General features: G+C 30.7%; 1 protein-coding gene across 1 annotated transcript in view; it reads right to left on the reverse strand.

The window, feature by feature from the left end:
- Positions 1–1,277: 1,277 nt before the first annotated feature.
- The window catches only part of LOC107451809 (sonic hedgehog protein-like), a 63,499-nt gene continuing 39,388 nt past the window's right edge, over positions 1,278–25,388 (reverse strand). The window contains 3 exon segments of the mRNA NM_001323827.1: positions 1,278–2,564; positions 4,842–4,976; positions 5,068–5,194. Coding sequence (NP_001310756.1) covers positions 1,906–2,564; positions 4,842–4,976; positions 5,068–5,194 — 921 coding nt within the window. The 3' untranslated portion in view covers positions 1,278–1,905.

Consider the following 25,388-nt stretch of genomic DNA (forward strand, 5'->3'; position numbering starts at 1 on the left):
AAATAAAAAACACTTCTGAGAAAACTCCAAACAAGTCAATACAATCAATGTATCAGAATACGTCATCAGGTCAATGCCCTTCACAGTCATAAAATTTTAAAATTAAATTCCAGCTTAGAAGTTCAGATTAAAACTAAATTTGAAAGATTTAATTAAAATTATTACTAAACATTGCAAGGAGAATTTTGTGTTTTAATATTTGAGTTACATGATCTTATGAAAACACTAAAACAATGAAAAAAATTGTAATAAAATAGTGAAAACAATTCTATTCCTTGTTTATAAGCGCTACGCAAAAGCAATTTGGCGACAGAGCAGGTTTGACTTAAAAGTTTCCGCCAAGAATGCCAAGCGGTGCCGAAACCGTGAGCATTTCCGTGAGTGCATACCGCACAGGGGCACTTAACTAGAGCTAGTATAGATTTCAGACATTTAGAAAAGCGACTATGTGATTGTCAACATTCACCGGTGGAAGTCAACAACCGCCTATTTCTGTCACCCACAGTAACCTATATATTGTCGCCTATCACCTGACGTGCTTGTTAAAACGTTATTTAAAATATGTCGTTTGAATGCCTGCCTCGCAAATCAACAAACAAAATAAATTCATTTTCTATCAAGCAAATAATAGAAAAAAGTTCAAAATTGGCATAAGCATGTAATGACGAACATTTCCATGTAAGTTTTGTGAATGTGCATCACAATTGTTTTATTCATTCGTATTTGCCTTTGGGAATAAAAAAAAATGAAAACTATTTTAATAATGAATTTACGTTCAATTTTCTAAAAGTGTCCAGGTATGAGATAAAAGTTCGAAATATCTTTTAAAATGCTCAATTGGGTATAATATAAAAAAAACACAACTACTTCCACTTAGTAGGAATAACATTTACCATGACGCAATGCTAAATTCTATGCCACTATCCACATAAATGCCACTATCCACATAAATCAATTATTAATCAAAAATCGAATATCAATTACTTTTCTTTATAATGCAATAAAATCTGGCGAGCAGCTATTTAAACGATCAAACACTTCGTTTGTTTATTTGTGGCTTGAAGTTAGGCTCGCAGAAAATGCCGTTCATGGGTTAAATTTAGTAGGAATAACACAACCTGTGACGTAGGCTATAGTATACCCAATTGGAAGCAGTATATACTGCAGTATTGCTAACAGTATAGTGTTACTTATCCATGCAGTTTTCATTCTAATTTTTTTTTTGGATCCTTCCTAAATGGCAGTGAGGTGATAAGAAAAATAAGTTCAATTATGGCTGACAAAGATAAAAAGTTTTTATTATTTTTTTCTTACAAATACAGATAGTTAACTTAGTTATGTGCATTTCAACATGAAAATAGATATTTGATATATTCAAACATATATTACAGTAATCACATAATTACGCAAAAGATTTCTTCTGCTTCTCCATGACTTCGAGGGAAAAGTTCTTTTTTTTTCTTCATCATATATCTTTTTCTTATAAAATAAATAAGCTTTTCGCTAAGCTCGCGCTGTATACATAATAAATAATCTTTACAAAAAAAGAATTTTCGAAGTATATTCATGACAAGCGCCAGATCACACCAAATAAAGTTCTGACTACGCTATGTGAGACGAATTTGTGGACAAAATTACCGGGTTGGCTATCAGTCAAAAAAACGCAGTTGCAATCACTACAAATATCGTGTGCCCATCCATATTTTTGGCAACAATGATCTAAAACAATTAACATTGGTCTCCATGCATTACAATTGGAAATGAGGATTCTATATCCGTTGCAAATGACAATTGTAAAAAAAATACATAAATCCAGGCGTTCGGCGTTGTAATTGCACAAATTCTGACTGACTTTTTTTTCTTTCTTTTGCTGGTCTCTTACGAAGTGCGATCGTCTTTGGAAGTTCAATCTTCTGGTATAAGCTTGTGTGCTATAGAATAGAGAAAGTTTGCGTACCAATGTATGCCATTGTGTGGTGGTATCGTTCTGCTCTCCCTGTACCTGAGGATGTGCATAGTCCGTAGCAAATGCAACGTCGCCTCCCAGACGTTGTCAATGAGTCTGACCGGTGCGAAAGCAAAGTGTGCCAACGCTTGGTCTTCTATGGTGGCATAGCAGGAAGCTACTACACCATCCACCACTAGGTTTCCTTCTCTTGTCAAGGGAGCAAACACTCCCTTTTTGGCGGAACTAGTAACGCTGATCACTTTTTCTAAAGTCACTTTGTGATCTGATGCGACGTATATGTAATCACCAATTTCCACATGTTTGGCAAAGGTCGCTTGCGGCGTCGTTTGATGCGGTGAAGCGGTGAATATGAGATGCGTGGGAGTGAGAGTGATGCTCCTCCCATTCTCTGTCTCTAGGGTGTTGTACAGTCTTTGCTGTGTTTCGTTTCTGTCCAAAAACAGAATCACTTCACTATAGTCTGTTTGGCCGTCTGTTCGGGCGACCTGAACTCTCTCGCCCACCTGCAAGTCTGACATTTTCTTTGGCCCAGCTTCTGTCCGAACTGTTGAGTCACCATCGAAACATCCTCCAGATCTTCCGGCATCAGCAGATTCTGGAAAAGAAACAAGAAAAATAAGTCAATGAATGTACTCGACCTGCTTTAAGCTAACCCTAACTTTAATTTTGAGATTTCGATTATAAGAACATCTTAAGTGATACTTTATTGACACTAAAAAAATCAATTTCGGATGTTGAAAAACACCACAGAGCTGCTTATAACAAATGAAAATCACCTCATGCCGGAATAAATTAATATTTGCTGGGTATACTCTACAATATACTGACTATATATTGCTACAATATACTGCTAGGTATACTGACTACAATTTAAAAGGAAAAAACTCTTTCCAATGCTCAAAAACATAAATCTTTAATGTATAATTATTATATTTTAATACGCAGTTTAGTTTTAGTTTTGCAATGTTGGCTAATGCTGATATATATATATATATATATATATATATATATATATATATATATATATATATATATATATATATATATATATATATATATATATATATATATATATATATATATATATATATATATATATATATATATATATGTATATATATATATGTATATATATATATGTATATATATATATGTATATATATATATATATATATATATATATATATATATATATATATATATATATATATATATATATATATATATATATATATATATATATATATATATATATATATATATATGTATGTGTGTGTGTGTAAATTTTTAAGATAATTTTTTACTAAAGTGCTTTTTTCATAGATGGCAGCACTGAAATATAATTTGCTGCATATTTTTTCTACCAAATATATCTTTTGAAATAGATATCTTATACGACTTAAGCTATAAGCACTGTTTTATGTTTTTTTCTTTTCTTTTTTTTTCTTTTCATCTAAGTGAATTCTTGTAAGCTGTTAGATTAGTATATCTATTTTTAAGGCATTTTTACTTTTACTCCACATCGGTAAGTTTATTTTCTGCTTTTTTTATTTTTTTTATCTCCAACTCATTTTCAATCGTATTTTTATTTTTTAGCGATATAGACGCATTACAAAGTATAACTTTTATCAGAGACTTAGTATAATTATTCCAAGTATATTCTTAGTATAATTAAGAGTATTTATTAAGAGTATTGTAAAGTATTAAGTATAATTATTCTTAAATTTAAAATATCGCATTTACCATAGTAAATGAATGCGTTCTAAAGAGAACCTTTACGTTTTCCCATTGAAGAATTTCCTATTTTATTTTATTTTATGATTCTTCTTTGTATTATTTGCATACATACATAAATCACTGAAATTATAATATTTTCTCAGACTGCACGGTTTTTAAGCTACCACTTTAAATTTAAAAAAAGTATAGAACTTTTCTTGGAGTGCGCTTACTGTGGCAACATTGCTTATGCTTTTCTGTTTATCAAAGGGATTAATTCTGAAGTTTTTCTTTAGTATACAGGTAGATAGATTCTATAGATAGATGCCATTACTCAGAACTTGCAAAGAAATGACGTTTACAAAGAATATGGATCTTAAATTATTTCTATCTGACCTATCATTACTGAAAAAAAAAAAAAAAAAAAAAAAAAAAAAAGACTCATTGGGCCAGTTCCCCCGACACGGAGCTTGCTCTAAATTCCACCAACTTTTGAAAAGAATCATTTGACGGTTGACTTTTCGAGCGATCTAGTTCACAATTTTCCCTTGAAGTTATTAATATTCTCTGTTTAATCATTCTTGTTTCGGTATTTTAAATAATTCTATCAGAAAAACAAACTACTTTAGCTGGAGTTAAAATCTTAAAGAATAATAAAATAGAATTCATAATGTTTAGAAACTTAGAAAACATTCTTGCTGAATCAAGTTTGATCGTTCTGCACCATTATAAATACACCAATTAAATTCTTAATTTTTAAATTGACATTTCATGTGATTTTTTAATTTGAGGATAAAGTAACAACAAAAAATACTGTTCGTTCAGCGTTGAAAAATATTTTATATCGAAATTAAAAGTTCGTTTTCAAAACATTTTAATTCAACACAAAATCGTGTGCTTTATAACAAAGTAGAGAAGAATGGAATATCTTCATTTTTCTCTTAAAATAAAAACCGATTAAGTTTTTTGTCGGTTATCAACGGTCAGTATCGTCAGTGCATCTTGGAGAAAGCCTCAAAAACTCCAATGATCCAATAAAAATCAGTATATTTGGAAACTCATTCTAAAAATATCGTTAGCACCATGGTTTACTTATCGATACGACAATAAAGTGAATGGACTGTCATGAACAGTGTTAACTGTCATGGACACTTACCAGATTTAACTGAGCAGTGTATGTGCGAACGAGATTCATAATAAACGAAGTCAAAACCAGCCTCTACGGCCAGCCTGGCCAGCATTCCGTACTTGCTTCTGTCTCTGTCACTGGTGGTCACATCGACTGCTCTGCCTGTTGTAAAAGAGAAGAAAAATGACATCAATGAAATGATACCAAAAATAAATGGAGACATCACAATACATTCGAAAATGAATAATCGTACCTTCATAGTGTAAGCTTTGAGTCGAGTGGTAGCTCTCTTCGTCAAATCCTTCGGTGACGCGAAGTTTCACTCCTGGATACTGATTCATCACTAAAATAGCCAGTGTGTTCAATTTCTCTTTGCACCTCTGAAAACACAAAAGAGAAGAGATTACTCATCGAGACATTATTTCATAACAAGATAGTTTTTTTTTTATTTTGGACTCAAGCTAAAAGACTTGTGATGCCTGAAAAATCACCACTCTTCGAAAATAATTTTAACATTAAACATACCTTAACCGTTCAAATGGCCGTTAAAAAACTTTCGCATCTAAAATGCGCTCGTCATCTTATCGTTTTTACACATTTAACTTCATGACTTTTTCTAACAATTATGTACAGTTAATATTCTATTACTATTATTTTTTTTAATATTTTGTTTGTTTCGAATAATACTTGTCGTTTACCTATTTCTACCGCAACCGGTCTTAACCGGGAGAACAATTTATTACTTTATAAGGTGATCAGATCAGAAATGACGATGTAATGCGTGTTCAACGTATTGCATTCAATGAGTTCCACATTTCTTCAAAGACTGCTGCGTAGTGAGTTCAATCAGAATAACTGTGAATTCAAATTTGAAGAAAGTACTTAAAATTTTAGATAGGCATTTTTCTCTCAGAAAAAGTGACAAAAACTAAATGTTTTGGTAAGTAGCTTACATTTTATTTTGATAGCTTTACTTCATTTCTAAATAACTGTTTTTATCCACAAAAATGTCGAAACAATCGAGACAGCACAAGTTCTTAGAGGAAATAATATTAATTATAAGAATTATATTTCTTATATATTCTTATAATTATAAGAATTATAGAAATAATAATAATCAGAGGAAATATATTTGCGGAAAATGCGCAATGTACTGTATATGGAAAAAATACGTTGAGCAATGAAATAAAATTTCTCATTCTTTGTGTTTGGAATACATAAGGTAATAGAAATAGTTATAGATTTATGTTGGTACATAGAAATAGGTATAGATTTATGTTGGTGTGTTTAGTGTTAACATTCTTGGCCAAAAATAAAATCCAAAAACCCTGCGACGTAACAAATGTGGAGCGCCATAGATAACAGAAGGACGGACATGCGTTTGGGCGAATAGACGTGCATCCGTTGAGCAACTATCCGCCTAAATGAACCAATGACAGTGTCTCCTCAGCGACGGTTGAGCGAATAATGCTGCGCGTGGGCTTCTACCCTGCCGTGCAATTGAAAAAAAAAAAAAAATAACGTAAGTGTTAGTATATATATATATATATATATATATATATATATATATATATATATATATATATATATATATATATATATATATATATATATATATATATATATATATATATATATACAGGGTGGTCCCGAATTCATGGTTCAAACTTCAATGGTAGGTACAGGATATTGTAACAATGATTTATTGTATAGGAATGTATAGTCGCAAGTGACGTGGTGAGGCGTAAACTGGAGAAATAACGGCCGAAAGGAAAAACAAAGATTTTATTGAAAGCGTTGTTGACAAGTGTCATGTTTACAGTAAGTGTTCAAAATTGCGTCCACCAGAATCGATACATGCTTGACAACGTCGGTGGAGCCATTGGCGTACACGTTCAAAGATGCCTGGTATTTCACGCACACCTGCAGCAGCTACAGATATGCGAGCGACGAGATCCTCATCTGAGTCAACTGGAGTCTCATAAACAAGATGCTTTAGATGTCCCCATAAAAAGTAATCGAGGCTCGATAAATCGGGAGATCGGGGTGGCCAAGGGATTGGTTCACCACGTCCAATCCATCGAGCACCAAACTGCACACTACTGCCCTCTACTGGCAATGATACCAACCGATCATTCCATTTCTCTTTCCTTTTTTTTCCCCTGTTTACGCCTCACCGCGTCACTTGCGACTATACATTCCTATACAATAAATCATTGTTACAATGTCCTGTACCTACCATTAAAGTTTGTACCATGAATTCGGGACCACCCTGTATATATATATATATATATATATATATATATATATATATATATATATATATATATATATATATATATATATATATATATATATATATATATATATATATATATATATATATATATATATATATATATATATATATATATATATATATATATATATATATATATATATATATATGTATATATATATATATATATATATATATATATATATATATATATATATATATATATATATATATATATATATATATATTTATTTTTTTTGTTGTAGTTTTTCAAAATTTTGAAAAGATTGCCTTCAACTTGTATTTTTATTACTGTAAAATGTGTATTGAATTTGCAGAAATAAAACCTGAAAAGTTTTCTAATTTATACTTTAAAAAAGTGAAAAAAAAGAAGAAAAAAAAACGAAAAATCAAAGACAAGTATCCTGCAGACGCATCAAATTGTTATGTTGTTTGTGATAAACCTCGCTTCGGTTCTGGAAATTCGCTGTGAGATCTTTTTGATACGATTATTCATTACGATTTATTCTTAATGATGAGGGAAAAACAGCCGCACTGAGAATAAAAAAAAAAAAAAAAAAAAACATTAAAAATTAAATTTCAAAACTAGGGTTGAATTGTATTTGTTTAGATCTTTTGAAATGCATGATGCATCATTATTAACTTGATTAGGTAAAATAAATAAATAAATAACTATGTTTAACAGCCGGTGTTTTAAAATTATCATGAATGACATAAATAATCATGCTTCACTAACAGTAATACTTACTAATGTAACAACTTTAAATAGTTGTTTACAGGAAATATTGATTTAGATTCATCTGAATGGATTAAGGCCTAATACTTTTAAACTCTGCACCCAGGACAAATCATTTAAAGAGAAAAAAAAAAGAGTTTTTTTACCCCGTTTATACTATGTCCACTTTTATTTTTGTTACTGTTTTTTTTTTTTTTTTTTCCTTCTTTATAGGACGGTCTTTACCAATGATTATCCCTTTTTTTATAAGACTCCTTTTAAATGAATTATACCAAACCACAGAAACAGAAAATTTAAATAAACTTTCGTAGGGCATCTATAAATTGCTTTTTTCCCCCCTTCAGATTTTTATAAATGATTTTTTTTTTCGAAAGAGAGGGGAAGGGGGAAAGGTAATTAGAAGACCTTTTATGCGCCCCTGACACAGGCAGCAGTCGATTCGACGAAAAGGATTTGCGCTCAGGTGGTCCTCTTGGAGTGTTTGTTTAAGTGAAAAAGAGGGGAATTATCACTCCCAGTTATTACTCTCACAAAAAAATAAAAAGAGGCCTACTTAGAGCGAGGGATCATCAACAAATTGCAATATGTAACGAAGCTTCTGTGTGGTTCGAAACGACATTTGCATGAAAACATGCTTTGGTGCAAGCGATTAAATATTTTTAGCATTACTTATGAACTCAATTTTTTTCTTCTTTTTACTATGCTGGTTCAGTTGTTTGAATCAAATAGAAAAAAAAGGATCTTAATAAGTAATAAATGTGGGCCGTTAAACCCTAATTTAATGTAATTAAATAATTATTTATCATAATTCGATAATTTTTTTTTTTTTTGAAAAGAATATAATCAACACACTAAGTTTAATTTTGAAGTTGACAAAACGGAACTTTTAATATTTCGAGTATTTTTAAGTGTAATTACAACTATATAATGTATGATACTTTTGCTATGATAAATTGCCGTTTAAATATTTTTATCATTACTTATTAACTCAATTTTTTTCTTATTTTCACTATGCTGGTTGAGTTGTTTGAATCAAATAGAAAAAAAAAAAGGAAGATCTTAATAAGTAATAAATGTGGGCCGTTAAACCCTAATTTAATGTAACTAAATATTTATTTATCATAATTCGATACTTTTTTTTCTTGAAAAAAAAAATAATCAAGACATTAAGTTTAATTTTGAAGTTGACTAAACGGAACTTTTTATATTTCCCGTATTTTTAAGTGTAATTACAACTATGTAATGTGTGATACTTTTGCTATAAATGAATTATTAATTAACAGTAGACTTTGGTGAGTTAAACTTTTGATCATTTTAAAAACTTAACAAGAATGATACAGTATTTCAATTTGATACATTGAAATAAAATGATAACTAGTTGAAAAAAGTTTTATTTGAATATTATTATATCACAAGACTATCTGTATCATCAATGAAAGTTAGAACAATTTTTGAATTGCTCAAAGCGAATTGTTAATTAGAACGAAACGGGGAAGGTTCTTTACCGTGAACTTTAAATAAATTCTTATATGTTGATTAATTTTTTTTATTAAATATCTAACTGCATTCAAATAATTATTTATTGAATATAGTTAGATATTTACCCGAAAGTTACATGAAAATTGAATGCAATAGCCTGAATCGAATCGAATCGTTGCATTGATACCATATTATTAAGGTGATTTTTTCACCCGGGATCCATTTTCCAGGCTATTTCCTTCGCTGCTCTTCATCCCACCTACCGAATATAAAAATAATTAATAAAGTTGCGTTGAAGTTTTTTTTTTTTTTTTTTTTAATTTTTAAATTAAGGTGAATGTAACTGCAGTCAATAGTGAACACGATTTATAGTGAACTCCCGGATATAGTGAACGAAATGTTCGCTGCCGTGCCTTGCTATACACGTATAATGTTATTTTTTGTGGATATAGTGAACCAAAAAATGATAGGAAGTTGTATATCATGAACTTTTTTCTGTCTTCGGCTGATTTATTTTCGTCATTCTTTATGTAATAATTTTGAAACGTCTACTTCAAAATAAATACATATACAGATTTTTAAAACCATCTATAGCAGTGTTTCCCAACGTGGGGCCCACACCCCACCGGGGGGCAATTTGATTGTGAAGGGGGGCAAATCAAAAATGGACTCGGCATGAGTTTAAACCCTTTTTGCTCTGGGCCATTTAAATGCAATGCGAAATTTCGGTGAGGAAATCGAAAGAAGAAAGCAAATTCTTAAATTATTGCGATCAATAAATATTATGTGACTTAAGAATATTTTAAGCGACAAACCTGAAATGAAGTATCTGTTTACAGTCGATGGTAAAGCATTTGTGAGTTATTTAGCCAATATCTTTGAAAAACAGAATATATTAAATAAGAAACTTCAAGGAACAAATAAAACTCTTGTTGATGTAAAAGCGAAGATATTTGGCTTCATTGCCCTCATTGAGTTATGTCAGAAACAACAAAAAATATATTAACAAATATATTAACAACAAAAACTTTGAACAGTTTCATTGGCTCCAAAAATGATACCGCTTTACTTGTTATTGTCTATCATCTGAAAATTCTATCGGCTGATTTAAAAGAAAGATATTCTGATTTAAAACAAATTTATTTTCCAACATGGATGTTGCAGTCCATGTTAGTGGATTCGTCTGATATATCAAATATATCAAGAAGAACTTGCAGAAATTCAAAATGATGAGTCAGTTAAAACTTTATTTAATATGAAAGGAGTGATTTATTGGTAAAAAAAAAAGAAATCGTCTGGATATAACACAACGGGGAGACTTGAGACTGAAGCTAACCAAATTGGAACCTAAGATAAAATCTACGTGCAGCAAGCATCAAGGGCAAGAATCTCACTATATTAAAATATTAATTATAGAAAAATCTTTATTAAAATTATTTCGAATTTAAATTTTAGTTTCTCATTATATGTTCTGAAAATTTACTTACTTTGTTTCGCTAAAAATTTCCTAAGTTTCTTAAGTGAACAATTCGATTTTTTAATATTAAAAATTATGTATATGTTACATAGGGGGGCATAAGAATTTTAGAACGGCTTAGGTGGGGCATGGTACAAAAAATGTTGGGTACAAAAACATATCTTCCAGTGTCTGGACAAATGCTTCAAGTCAAAGCTGATGAATTTGCTGAGAAATTTGATGAGACTACTTTTATGAGCTGGAATGCCTGCGTAGACGGGTTTAAAAAGCGGAATAATATAATTATCGGAGAGTCTGGAAATGTTTCCATGTCTGATGTGGAAGATTGCTCATCAGCTAATGATGATTATTATTATTATTATTATTATTTTGTAAGCAAGACGAAGAGCATTAAAAGATAAAAGTTAACATATTTTTGTTGGTACGTATTATCTTTCAGTCATTTTTGTATTTCATTTTATGGGTCATTTATTTAAATAATAAGTAATGAAAAGGGGGAATTTAAAACTATTAGTTAAAATTGCTTGCGGAACGGATATAGTGAACCGAAATTGCAGTCCCTTGAAGGTTCTATAGCGGGGTTTGACTGTATTATAATTTAAATTTAATGCTAATAAATTCTTCTTCATCAGTTTATACAGGGTTGTAAAATAATACGTAATCTGTTCCAAAGGAAGGAAATACTCTTCCTTTCATGCACAGACTCTCCACATTCTAACATATCCCATTTAAAGAGTGGTGAAAAGTCATTCACTTGATTGTGAAAAAGAAACCTAGTTATTATTGTCGATCGACACCTTGAGAAACGGATGGTTTCTTAGAAAACAGGTGCAAAACATTACTCTGATCCTCCAATTCAAATCGCAATTTTATTAAATTTCAATGAATCCTCCTGGTTCCGACGGTGTGCGTGAGTATGATAACCGAAGTAATGTTACCGTAGTATGTATGTATACACATGAGTCCGTTCTTGGAATTTTGATGACTTAATAAGCGAGGGATTTCACAAATCTGTGTTCTTTTCTTATAATTGTTATGTTGTTGCAGTTATTTATGACTGTTAGGTTAAGTCCATGCCTCTATATGAAGTAAAATCTATCTATATGAAGATAAGCCAGAATTTTGAGATTCAATATTTGAAAACATAAAACAATGAAAAAATTGATTGGCGATTTTTTTTAAAAGCTAAAATCTTCCTTGTGTTTAAACATACCATTGAATAAACGAAGAAAATAGATTTGCTTCGTAGCTGTGACATATATATAACTGTGATATATATATATATATATATATATATATATATATATATATATATATATATATATATATATATATATATATATATATATATATATATATATATATATACACTCTTTCAATCTAATCGTCATAAAGAGTAGTTTTTAAGAAATGCCTATTAATCGTAGTCTGAAAGACCTTGCAAACTGTTCGTGTTCTCATTCTTGAAATTCCCACGACACGCTTTGACCTCACTCTGACTGTCTATAGTCGTTATCTGGAGAAAGAGATTACGCGGGATTCCTCTATTGATCCCTTCTTTCCTGCATTGTTTTCATCTCTCAGGAAGTAAAAATGATAATTCTTCAATCACCTCATATTATTTTATGCATTGATTAATTCATTTATTGATTAACTCATTTATTGATTAAATATTTTTTTTCATTTTTCAAATCTGGCAAACAGTAGGAAGCTTCCACTTTTTTGTAATAACCTAATTTAAAATTCTTGAATGTCAGTGAAGTATTTTGCTTGCGATTCACCCATTATTTTTATGGCTTGAAAAAAAAATAACTCAAATTCAAATACTTTTTGGAAATTTAATTTCTTTTTAATGAATTTCACCTTTCAAAAAAGTGTATAAAATTAGTCTTCCACCATACAATGATGTAATTTTTTTTTTGCTCCTTATAAAAATGCTTATTTAAACTAAAGTTATAATTTGCTATTTCTTTTGTGCTGAAAATAATTTTTACAGCTTAAAATTCAATAAAAATTATGCATTTTTGATTTAATCAGAAGCGTAATGATATACTATTTTGAATACTGTTCAATAATTCCTTTCGATTTTAAAGAAAGCTTCACACAATGCATCTGTTATTGTCTTACTTTTTTATTTTTGTTATTATTAATTTTACCTTTTGCACTACCTCCAAAAAGTTTCATTATTATTGTTTCGATAGAGGAACAAATATTGAAAGTGGGAAATCGGGGGGGGGGGCAGGCATACAAAAATACGATGTAATTTGAGAAAACTATGAGAGCAAAATTTTTAACATGTTCGTATTTAAAATGTTTATGCATTCGTGTTAATTTTAATAAATTATTTAATAATTATAATTGGTCATGGTTCGGGAAATAGACAATTAAATTTTTTTTAATATATTATTTCTAAATAATTTATCTTTGCTGTCAGATTTTTATCGTTGTGTTCCATGATTTAAGCTCAAAATTTAAATCTTTGATTAATTAATAAAAGCTGTTCAAGCTCATTGAATGGAGACATAGTATAGATCTAAATTAATTTCGTTCGAGACGCTTGATAAATGGGACAATCAATGAATCGTTTTGGAGAAATAAAATTCTTTAGTTTTTAAAGCATTGATCTGAACTAACTTTAATTGACTAACCTATAACGTTGCCTAATCGTAGCTTAGAACATTCCATACGTTCTTGGAGAATTTTATGAAACAGCTACCATAACATCCTGCTAACAGATTTATCGTCAGGCAAAAAGAAAGACATTCTTTGTGAATCCACAGCATGGAATCCCCTTAATGAGGTATCCACAATACTGTCCTCTGTATTCCTTTCCAGCCAATTAGCCTTCATTTTTTTCCCTTCTTTGAATTCAAATGAATCGATAGCTTCATAATATAAGTGAATGCATTCGAATTTTAAATACTCTGCAATGCATAATATCTTAAGGACATTTGTCCATGTTTAAATGGTCTGATAGCATTATCAGCTTTAAAAAAAATATTTTTCTATAATGTTTAGACAATATATGTTCACATTTTTCTTAAGTATGAAAAATAAAATGATGTTAACATTTTTCATGTGCTAATGTTAAAAGAGTTTTTAAAACTTTTTTTCGATAATATCGAATGATTATTTAAATATATTTTCTATGATATTAAAATAATTTTTTTAAAAAAATCTTATTCTTTATGAAACGATGTGATTACATTTTCTCTACTTCTAATGTTTATCTTCTCCAATTAATGAATGTATTCCATTATGACATCATCCGAAGACGCAAAATAAGAAATGTTAGTGATAAAATAATTTATTTCCGCGAAGATTACTTCCGAAAATAAGTATCAAACTTTTTACTTTATAACCGTCGCTGAGCAGTCGATCCCATTTTTGTGTTTACGACAACTAATGCTCAATTCCGATGTCTTGCAATTTTGAACCCAATCCAGAAGATAAGGAAACTCTTGAATCAAGTATTAAAAGAAATTTGCCTTCGTGAAGACTTCTTGGGGTAAATAACCCGCATTTGCGTTGCATGGCGAGGAAAAACACGAGAACTATCCATTGTTAGCCCGACGGCAAGGGAACTTTCACCCATGATCCGTCTACCACTGAGGATATTCTACGTCAGAACTGTAATTGTAAAGCTGGATGCAGAATTCGTATCGACCACTGAGTTTCGAACCCGGTTCAACTCATTGGAAGGCGAACGCTCTATCCCCTGAACCCTCACGGATTGCTTGCTGAGCTTCTTGTAAAAATGACAATTTGATTTAGCAAAAGTTCTTTTGACTCCTTGTTGGTATTCGAGTCTATAGTTACAAGTAGTAAACGTCCACGCGTTATGATAACTATTTTATTTTCATTCTAACGAGGATTGGTTGATAACATGTTAGTGCTTTTCAAGTCATTGTTTACATTGACTCATTCCGTATTCTTTTTATTCCAAATAAGTTGCTGTATTGATTAAATTTTTTAACATACATTTTAGATGAAAGATTTACTTTATTATTTAAATGAATACTATAATGCCATTAATATTTATCTATCGGAAAATATAAATCGCATTTATGCGACTGTGGTAAAGTTGTATTGATTAAAACTGTCTTCAGAAATTATTTCAACACATTAAATGACGCATTTCCAAAAATCGATTTTTATTTTTAATGCTTAAAAAATTAGAAACATTTTGTTAAACTTCTGTTAAACTACAAAATGGAGTGGATTATAAGTACATTGTGGCATATTCAATGAACACTATATTTTCTGTATCTATAGTCTATGTTAGGATAAATACTTATAATAGCTTATTATCCCTAAAAAAAATCACTTTTCGTTGATGTAAATGATAACGCAATCTCTCTATTTCTTTTTTTTTTCTAAGAAAAACAACTCGTTTGATGGTTGAAAATATTGGTTGAGATTTATGTTGCTATTACTATGATTTCCCATAAGTTACGTTTACATAGCTGTTATCCTTGCTCATCATAATCTTTCATGCTTAATATATATATATATATATATATATATATATATATATATATATATATATATATATATATATATATATATATATATATATATATATATATATATATATATATATATATATATATATATATATATATATATATATATTGGGTAAAGTAGAATATTCACCTTTTGCTTAACAAAGAAAACAATTTAATTATATTTTGCTCCTATAGCATAGCAATTAAATCTACTCCATAAACAATGAGTTAAAATAGGTTCTTTTTTTTCGTAGCAACTTAAAGCAAAACATTGCTGGCATTAAACGTGAAAGCATTGTGAAAATTTCTCTCTGCAACATTATTATGAAACATGTGCGTAGATACTTTTTTTATACTTTATATAAATATATACTACTTATATACTTTTTCATGCATATATGTACACAACAGAATGACACTGCGTTGATCTACCTCTCGAATTAAAAGTCGACAAAAGGACTGTCAACGATGCGAATGATTTTGCGATGCACGATAAAATGTCGCTTAAAAATCTATAGTTTACAATGCATTCATCGATTTATAAAAATGTATTGGGGTACTCTATATATGGCTAGCACAATGCCTTTTTGTGAAGAGCGCAAATGTGTTTTGGCATGTTTATACAAACAATATTACTTTCTTTTGAGTCTCGTTTCCGCTGAACAAAAATTAATCTTGTGGCAGCAGGGAATGTGCGGTGGGTGGTGCCCCCATTCATCGAGGTGGAAGAAGAAAACATTCTCACAAAAGAAACTATTTTAGAATCCAATAAAAGATCTCTCCCCCTGTCTGAAGGCAAGCTAATCGTTTTCAGCTCTGTTGAAAGGGGATACAAATCACAACCTGTGTGGGGTTGTAGTGAAACGCGAAATTTGGCCATCTCCCGCCAAACAACCCGCTGAGTATCCATCTTCTGAGTGCCATTGTATGGATACCATAAAACAGCCTTTTTGACTACTGTGACGATTGCTTTTATTGGGCGGGCATTACTCTTCTTCTTCTTCTTTTGCGAATTCTAATTTAGATTGCTTTTAGTGACATGCCGGCGGTGATTCAAGTGGTTGTATCACGCAATCTTTAAATTTGAATATTGTAGTTTTTACGCTTTATTCTTCTTTTGCCAACGTAACTATTTCTAATTTAGATTGCTTTTAGTGACATGCCGGCGGTGATTCAAATGGGTGTATCACGCAATCTTTAAATTTGAATATTGTAGTTCTACGCTTTATTCTTCTTTTGCCAACGTAACTATTTCTAATTTAGATTGCTTTTAGTGACATGCCGGCGGTGATTCAAGTGGTTGTATCACGCAATCTTTAAATTTGAATATTGAAGTTTTTATGTTTTACTCTTCTGCGAATGTAACTATTTCTAATCTAGATTGCGTTTGGTGACATGCCGGTGGTGATTCAAGTTGTTGTATCATGCAATCTTGCCATCTTCCACTCCTCTTGCTGTCAGGCTAACAGTGGGACGTTTTCGTGGTTTTCCTCTCCATGTAAAGCAAATTCAGATTGGTCCCATCAAAATAGTTCTCCCCGAAGGCTAATTTCTCACAATACTTGATCCAGGAGTTCCCTTGTCTAGTCGTAAACTCAAAAATTAGGTCGGATGTGCGCTTATAAAATAAAATAAAAATGTACATTAATTAAGAATCTTAAAATACTATAAAGATATTTCGTATTCCAATTAATAAAGGCATATAAAGAGTACACATATCGTGTATGCGTATGAAGGAAATAATGGTGCGCTTGCAAATATTTAAGAAATAAAATTTCGTCTTTTGGCTTGCTTAAATACATTTAAAAGTATTGTTGTAATTTTAAAAGTATTGGTTGAGTCAGATGATGAACACACAATTGTTATGTGTCCCATTAGGGGGCAATAGGATGTTTGAAAAATTAAGCCTAAGTTACACATGCGTGAAAACAAGTCAACAAATCGATCCACTGAAAACAAAAACTCCATCCGTTTTATTAAATTCTAATGATGACATTAGATAAGGTTTCGTATATAACGCGTGTATCAAAATCTAATATGACACGCAATCAAATCTACGTAAGTATGGAATGGGCAGATGAACAGTCTCAACCAAGGACTTTCTATATATGAACAGTGACATACGCTGCCGTGTCCTATAAACGTGGTTTTGTACCAACAACACTCATAAGTGATTTTGAATGGAAGATTTGGGAAAACAAACTCTTTATTGATAAGAACGAAAAACATGGATCCGTCAAAATCAGTTTTCATTTTTACCAAAGTCAATAGTATCATCTATCCGGTTCTCGAATATGAAATAATGCCTGGCGTGACAGCCTGATTTTGGATGAATTTAGCTGGTATAAGAGTATTGTGGATATGGATGCAGTGGGGTCGGTACGTCATTCCCGCACTTTTCAGTGATGCGGAATGTGGTTCCGGAACCTTAATGAACTACTAATTTTCGGTTTATAATCTTAATTTTTTTAGTTAAGATAATTGGCTGGACAAACATTTATAGAACGACACTTTCCTTAAGATTATATATAATTCTTAATTTTTGGCACTAGTATTCTAAATTTTTTTGGCACTAGAATTCTTAATTTTTGGCACTAGTATTCTAATTTTTTTGGCACTAGAATTCTCACTTTTTGGCACTAGTATTCTAAATTTTTTGGCACTAATATTCTGAATTTTTTTGGCACTAGAATTCTCAATTTTTGGCACTAGTATTCTAAATTTTTTGTCACTAGAATTCTTAATTTTTGGCACTTAATTAACCCAAACAATGCAACGGAGTATAGTAACCTTCCTAATTGAAAAAGAAATGGATCGCTTTGACCTATGTTGTGCCATTTAAAGGTCGGACAAACATGCTTCCTCCCTGCCTCAATTAGGCCGTTATTAGTTAAAATTTATAGCAACAAATGGGTTGTGGTTTTACATGGCGGACGCTACAGGATATGGGTTTTAGATGGTAGTAAGACATCCCATAGGGTCAATGGTGAGAGATTGATAGATTTATGAAAAACTAGAATGCTATATCTTTCAATGTGTTTATATGGTGACCTAGAATTTCATTGCCTAAAAAGTAGACCGGAAAATGTTATTGCGCGCAACATAGGCTGCGAGTTGGCAACTTTTACATAGTGGTCGCTACGAGATAGAGGTCCGGCCAGTGTGAAGACCGTAGAAGGTCAGCGGAATGGGTGATAAGAATTCATAAATTTACGAAGAATTAGAATGCTTTCAATTTGTTTTCGTGGTGATGTTAAATTCCATAACACCAGTTTATAGAAGCAGCGAGCCTCAAAATTGTAAAGATCGAAAGAGTGGTGAAGCAGTTATACACGTTATTCGCTAAAAAGCTTTCATCATAACCTTCGCTTTGTGTTGACAGAAAACGAAAACCACATGAAATGTTCTGTGGAGAAGGGATGAGAGGGGAGGGTGAGTTTCAGAAGCAAAATGTTCGGACAGCTGCCATTGAAAGTCTATTCAAGAAGATCATGTATAACAACAAAGTGGCACCGACCAAAGTCACTCTGGGGATGATATCTCAGGACCTCCCGTACACATACTGGGAGGGGAGGGGGGAGAGAGGGATTCTTGAAGAGAAAGAACATTCCTGACTCACACAATGAAAACAAATTTCACTACCATTCTCGCTTTCCAACGAGTGTCCATTCATAGTTACGGAGAATCCTAAATAATAGTTTTTTTAAAAATTAGTTTATATTTTATTAATGAACAACGATGTAAGTAATGTATAAATGTTATGAATATTTTTTATTTTATTTGGTGAAGTAGCAAATCTTTTTTTTTTTAAAAAAAGAAAAAAGAATTCCATTGCTATCGAAAGCGAATACACTCTTGGTATCACGGAGGAAAATACACTAAAAAAATCAATTCGGAAAAAAAAAAAGACATTGTCCTGAAAAAAAAAAAAAAAAACTGAGACGAGGATGCCAATGCTTGTTCCATACCATCCAACTATAGCCGAATCCTGCTTTGAGTTAAAAATTTCGTTTTGAGGTATTGTACCTAACATATTACCCTGAATTAAATAAAACTAATTCCAAGAGAACTCACCATTTATAAGCAATTAATGTTTTTTTTCTCTTCGAAAAAAAGTGCAGTTCTGCTTTTATTTGAATTTTTTTTCCTTCCTACTTTAGACCTATTAGCGCGCCTCTTAAACAAGTGAAGCATTGTGCCTTATGCTCTTCTTGTAAAATCCAATAAAAATGAAATTAAGTCGATAAAACTTTAAAGTTGAAAATTGGTCTAATAACTTCTGTCCTATCAACTTGATCCATTGAATCGAGTTTAAAAATATACCTTATACCCTGCGCTCTATTTCATCGATTAACAAGTAGCAAATTGTTAGTTTTTCAAATAAAAAACAATTGGTAATTACAGAAAAACGCAGTAACAAAAATTGTTAACTTCTGATGATCTAGATTTTCTACAGTTTTACCATCTTTTCACGTGATTTTTCAAATTCTAATATAATACGACCAGCGAATTTCAAATTCCATCGCAAATCCTTATCATTTTTCGATATTTATTTTTCTTTTCGGCGATTTCACATGATTTTTAAAACTTTGGAATTTTTAATAAGACTGCACCCGAAGTTCTAATTTGAGTAATCGCTGTTTAATGCGCATAATTCATTAATATTCCGTCATTAATCGTCAATTTTTCAATCGTTTTCACGGCAGTTGTTACAATTGTCTTACTTCCGGCCCAGAGATTTCCACATCGTTTTTAAAATCTCTTAATTTTAAATAAGATGCCATTAACAGCGACGTATTCAGAATCGCGTATTTTATTTAAACATTCACAGAAGTATAAATATTTAATAATTACCATTCAGAGATCGTTTTATTGCAATATGTCACACAGCAATGACTATGTTAAATTCCCTGCATCACATAAGGTATTGCTGAACCACTTTATAAAAATGATTACATGACTCTTGATTTTTTAGTTGTATTTCTTAGCTCTTATCTGTAGCAAAGTTTGCTACAGATTTTTAAGAAAGAAACCACTTAATTTCTCTCGCACCCCATAATATGTACAATCAAAAATAAACAGCTCAACAAACAATGTAATAATTATTGTCAACTATTTTTCACTACTTCGCAAGTTTTGTTGCTTATGCGCACTTGACAAACAGAAGCATTAAATCAAGTCCATGAACTCATCCAAAAAGCTCCCAAAGCCTATTGCAGCAGGGTTGGAGACCGGGTGGCTCTTCCGCCAGCCAATACACTATTCGCAAGTTTTAATGGTACATTATAATTGTACCTCCAAAATTATCAAAACTCTATTTGTAGCTTAAAATATTTAAGTACCTGGAAAATATTTTTATATCTATCTAATTGCATTCAAATGTTTTTTGCATTAAATTTTTCACTTTCTTTTTTGCGTCTTTTACATATCTTATAAAAATTTTAAGCCTTAAAAAATCGTAAGGAATTAAAAATACTTATCAACTATATAGGCAAATAATTTCACAAACAGAAATTAAATAGCATTAATTAAATAAATATTTAATTTCGTTTTTAGTATTAATCGGAGTAATTATATATATATATATATATATATATATATATATATATATATATATATATATATATATATATATATATATATATATATATATATATATATATATATATATATATATGTATGTATGTATATATATATATTTGCCCAGTTGTCAAATTCTTACCGTTTTAACAACTGGAATCTAAAAAATACTTTTTCTTTCGGAGCTATTTTTTTCCTTTCTTTTTTTTGGTTACCATATTCCAAATTATTCCTTTTTGTTAATATATATGCAACGAAGAACCTTTACATTATGACCACCCTCCATGTATAACAATGGGCTCTCCCAGGCTTTCATGGTTTCTCACCCAGGAACAATGTTTTCATGGGGCACATTAGGACCCATAATCCTCATAGAACAATCCCTGACGTCTCTGAGCTACTTGAACATAGTTACAGACCAGGTTCCACCATTCATGGCAACAGTTTTTCCTGCGAAGGATGGTGTTTACCAACAGGATAATGCACCATGTCATAAGGGGTCGAATCGTCGAGGAACATTCCAGTGACTTTCAAGTCATGTCTTAGCCCCCAAATTCACCTGACCTTAATCCAATAGAGCATTTGTGGTCCTACTTGGAAAACCGAATTGGTGCGGCCACGCTACCCCCTCGCAATATGAAGGAATTGCATACCAGTTGGTAAGCGCTTGGTACCAGATACCTCAGACTACCTATCAGCACCTTGTGGAATCAATGCCACGGCGGGTGCTAACAGTTTTGAGGGCTAAAGTTGGTCCTACATGTTACTAGCAGGGTGGTCATAATGTAATGGCTCTTCGGTGTATATATATGATGATAGCAAGAATATGAGAAAACTTATTTGAAGACTATTAATTGGCTGACTTATTTTTAGGGAGAAATCTTTGTTCGAACTCTACAATGAGTAAAATGAAACAAATTCTTCTTATTTACTTCATATTTAGCTGTAGACATAAAATGTGTAAAATATAAATTTAATTTACTTCCACAAATAGCTCAGTAATTCGTATACTAAGAAAGAAATTGTTAACCTAACTTTTAACTCTTTCTTTTAACTTGTTTTTTTTCCTTTTATGCATTTTCCTCTCACAAAATTACTCACAAATCGTTAACAAATGGAAATAAACACTTTTCAGAATCTGACAAAAAAAGCAAAATGCTCTATAAATTTATTAGATTTCCATTTCTCTCACTTTAAATTACTCAGAATAAATCTATTTGGCGACGATTTTCAGTAGGTAAGAAGTCAATGATTTGAGAAAAGATGATTTAATGCGTTTCACTGTCTATTGATGGGACCACATTCAATAAAGAATCTTCACTTTCTTCTAAAGCTTTCTATTGCAATCCTTTACTAAGAGAATTCACCGAGAATTTAGTAAATACTTTAATTTTTGAAAAAATCCATTTTGTCTCCAGTAGGAAAATTCTCCGAGAATTTTAAGAAAAATGTAATTTTTGGAAATTCGCCCTGTAAGGGAAAATCAAAAATTTATGAGATTTCACCACTCTAAACATAGTTATAGTTGAAGTTAATAACAATAAGAGAAGTTGATAATAATATTTTTTATCCTATTATTAATTCATAAGCTTAAAATCAGTAGGTCACCTCAATCACATATGATTCCGATCGAATGAGAGTCATTAAAGATGTTGTGGGCAAATGAGGGGCATTAAAAATATTTTATCAGTGAAGAATGAACAGGAATGGAACAGGTTGCACCATTTATTAAATGATGCAAAAGCAAGAGAAAAAAAAAAAGAATTTTATTGGCGTGGGAGAGTGCCCGGAGGGGTTGGGACTCTCTGTCGTAACTTGTCGGCCAGGGGGAGGTCATAGAGCGGGGTCAGAAGTGGGACAGGTAACCCGCTTAGAGATAGATGGGAGTGTGGGAAACCTTATGGGTGCTCCAGGAGATGCGGGGGGTGGAGCAAAGTTCTCATTCAGCACTCTATCGACTCATTTCTTCCAACTCTCTTTGAATATATGTGTATATATATATATATATATATATATATATATATATATATATATATATATATATATATATATATATATATATATATATATATATATATATATATATATATATATATATATATATATATATATATATATATATATATGTATACAGTAGAGTCCCGATTATCCGAACCCCGGTTATCCGAGTTTCCGCTTTAACCGAGCTATCAAATATTTCAAGGATATTTTTTTGTTCTAGTTTATTTTTAAAAAAACCGCTGGAAAAAAAAATCTGAATTTTATTTTCCAAACACTCAGAAAAACAAAATCCAACAACTTGGTCTGATGAAATTATCGTTAATATCATCAATAATGATGATGAATCTAGCGAAGATGATGAAGACAGTGATTATTCAAATCAACATATAAAAATCTCTCATACAGATGGACTAAAAGCTATCGAATGTACTATTGAATATATAGAACAACAAAAAGAGGCGACACCAGCCTTCCTGTAATCCCTAAAAAAGACGAAACATTACTACAGAAAAGCGCCAAAGTTACGTAGAACGAAAAACGATTAAGGACTTTTTTTAAGTAAAAACTATTTAATTCTCGTAAAGTATGCTTTTTAAATGTTTTTAAGCAAGCTTTTTAATTATAATATGAATTGTATGTGGTATACTCGTATACTTTTTGTATTTCTTAAATATATTACATTTATACCTTCTCTTTTTCTTTCCGATTTTATACTCTTCGCTTTAACCGAGTTTTTTTCGGTTATCCGAGTTTGTTGCGGTCCCCATTAACTCGGATAATCGGGACTCTACTGTATATATATATATATATATATATATATATATATATATATATATATATATATATATATATATATATATATATATATATATATATATATATATATATATATATATATATATATATATATATATATATATATTGTGCATATTAATTTCGTTAAAATATCGAAACAAAAAATCTTTTTTAGGAATATTTGCTATTTTATCAGTCATCTCTTTTATTGTTTTAGAAACGTTTTTCAGCAGAAATTTTTAAGGAAGTCACAATTTTCTTTGCATGATAAATAATTTAAATATATTGTGACATATTATATTCCAATACGTTTTCAAAAAGAGTAAGTCGAAATAATATCTTGAACTCACACTTTTAAAAGTCTATTCAAGAATTGTGATACAATTTGTTTAATTAAACATTACTGGATACTTCTTTCATTGACAGATACGTAATATTACGCGCGACAGATATGATAACAACTGCGATTAAAAAATATCTAGATATATCACTGTTACTTGAATATCAGTTACCTGAAATAAACTTTAATTTGTTTTAAATGAAAGACAAAAAGCGCATAATTTTAAATCAAGCAAGTCATTAAAAACTGAATATTTAATTATTTAAATTCTTATTTAATTTTTAATTTTAAGCAATGGTTAATTTTAGATTTTTAAAAAAAAAATAAATTGAGAAGAAAAGCACTATTAAGATTATGAGTTGAAGTGAGAATTATTTCCACATATTTCTTATGTAGATAAATGCATATTATGGGTTAAATTGGGCATTATGAAATACATTGATCATTAGTGTTAAACTCTCATTTCTCGGATATTTTTCAGGGGGATGGATTTTGAATATTGGTCGCTACCGGGTTTTAAGGGTTGGATTTATGAAAAAAACTAAATACTAAGAGAAAACATCGGAAATAGAAATTTTTTTTTTATCAGTTGAATAGTTGCGTTTTCTCCATTAAAAAAAAATTCTTTTTCTTCATTAAGTATATAAATTATTGATTTATATCGATATTCGAATATCTTATTCGGGTATGATTCATTAAGTTTATCGAATATCTGCTCTTCATTATTAAAGGAAATTTTTCATCACTTAATGAAGCACTTCTTCCACTTTGAAATATTTCATTCTTAAAAAATGTCGACCTTCCATTTAAACCAAAATCTAAAAAAAAGTGATGAAATTCCTCTAAGAAGTAAAATTCAAAAGAGAGCAACAAAAAAAAAGAAAGAAAAGAAAACCCACCCAAGGGTTGTTAAAGCTATAACTAATGCCTTGTAAACAAATTATAAAACCGCGTAAATAACCAGGTGGAGCAGTTAAAGGTCAGATATCATATCTTGAAAGATTCTAACTTGTGCCGCACAGATAATGCACCCTGCCGAGGCGTGATAATATGTGGAATGTTCGAATCCTTCTCATTATTTGCCGAAACATCCCAAAAGGGTGCCATAAATCTAGGGAGCGCCCCTTTTCACTGCATTCCTCCTCTTCTCATCCATGGGATTAAGCCCTTCCTACACTGTTAGAATTTTATTCTAAAATTACGGTAAAATAACCGGCAGTAGTCTGTCCATCCGATTAACCGTAAAGTTTACGGTAAAGAACCTTTTTCATCTTTACAATTTTGAAACCACTTGCAACTAGTATGGTTATAAGACCATAAATACAAAACTACATGTGTTTTTTTTTAAACCATTTACAG

This window comes from Parasteatoda tepidariorum, chromosome 1, assembly GCF_982258835.1.
Source record: "Parasteatoda tepidariorum strain Cologne lab strain chromosome 1, Ptep-v5.0, whole genome shotgun sequence".
Classification (NCBI taxonomy): Eukaryota; Metazoa; Arthropoda; class Arachnida; order Araneae; family Theridiidae; genus Parasteatoda; species Parasteatoda tepidariorum.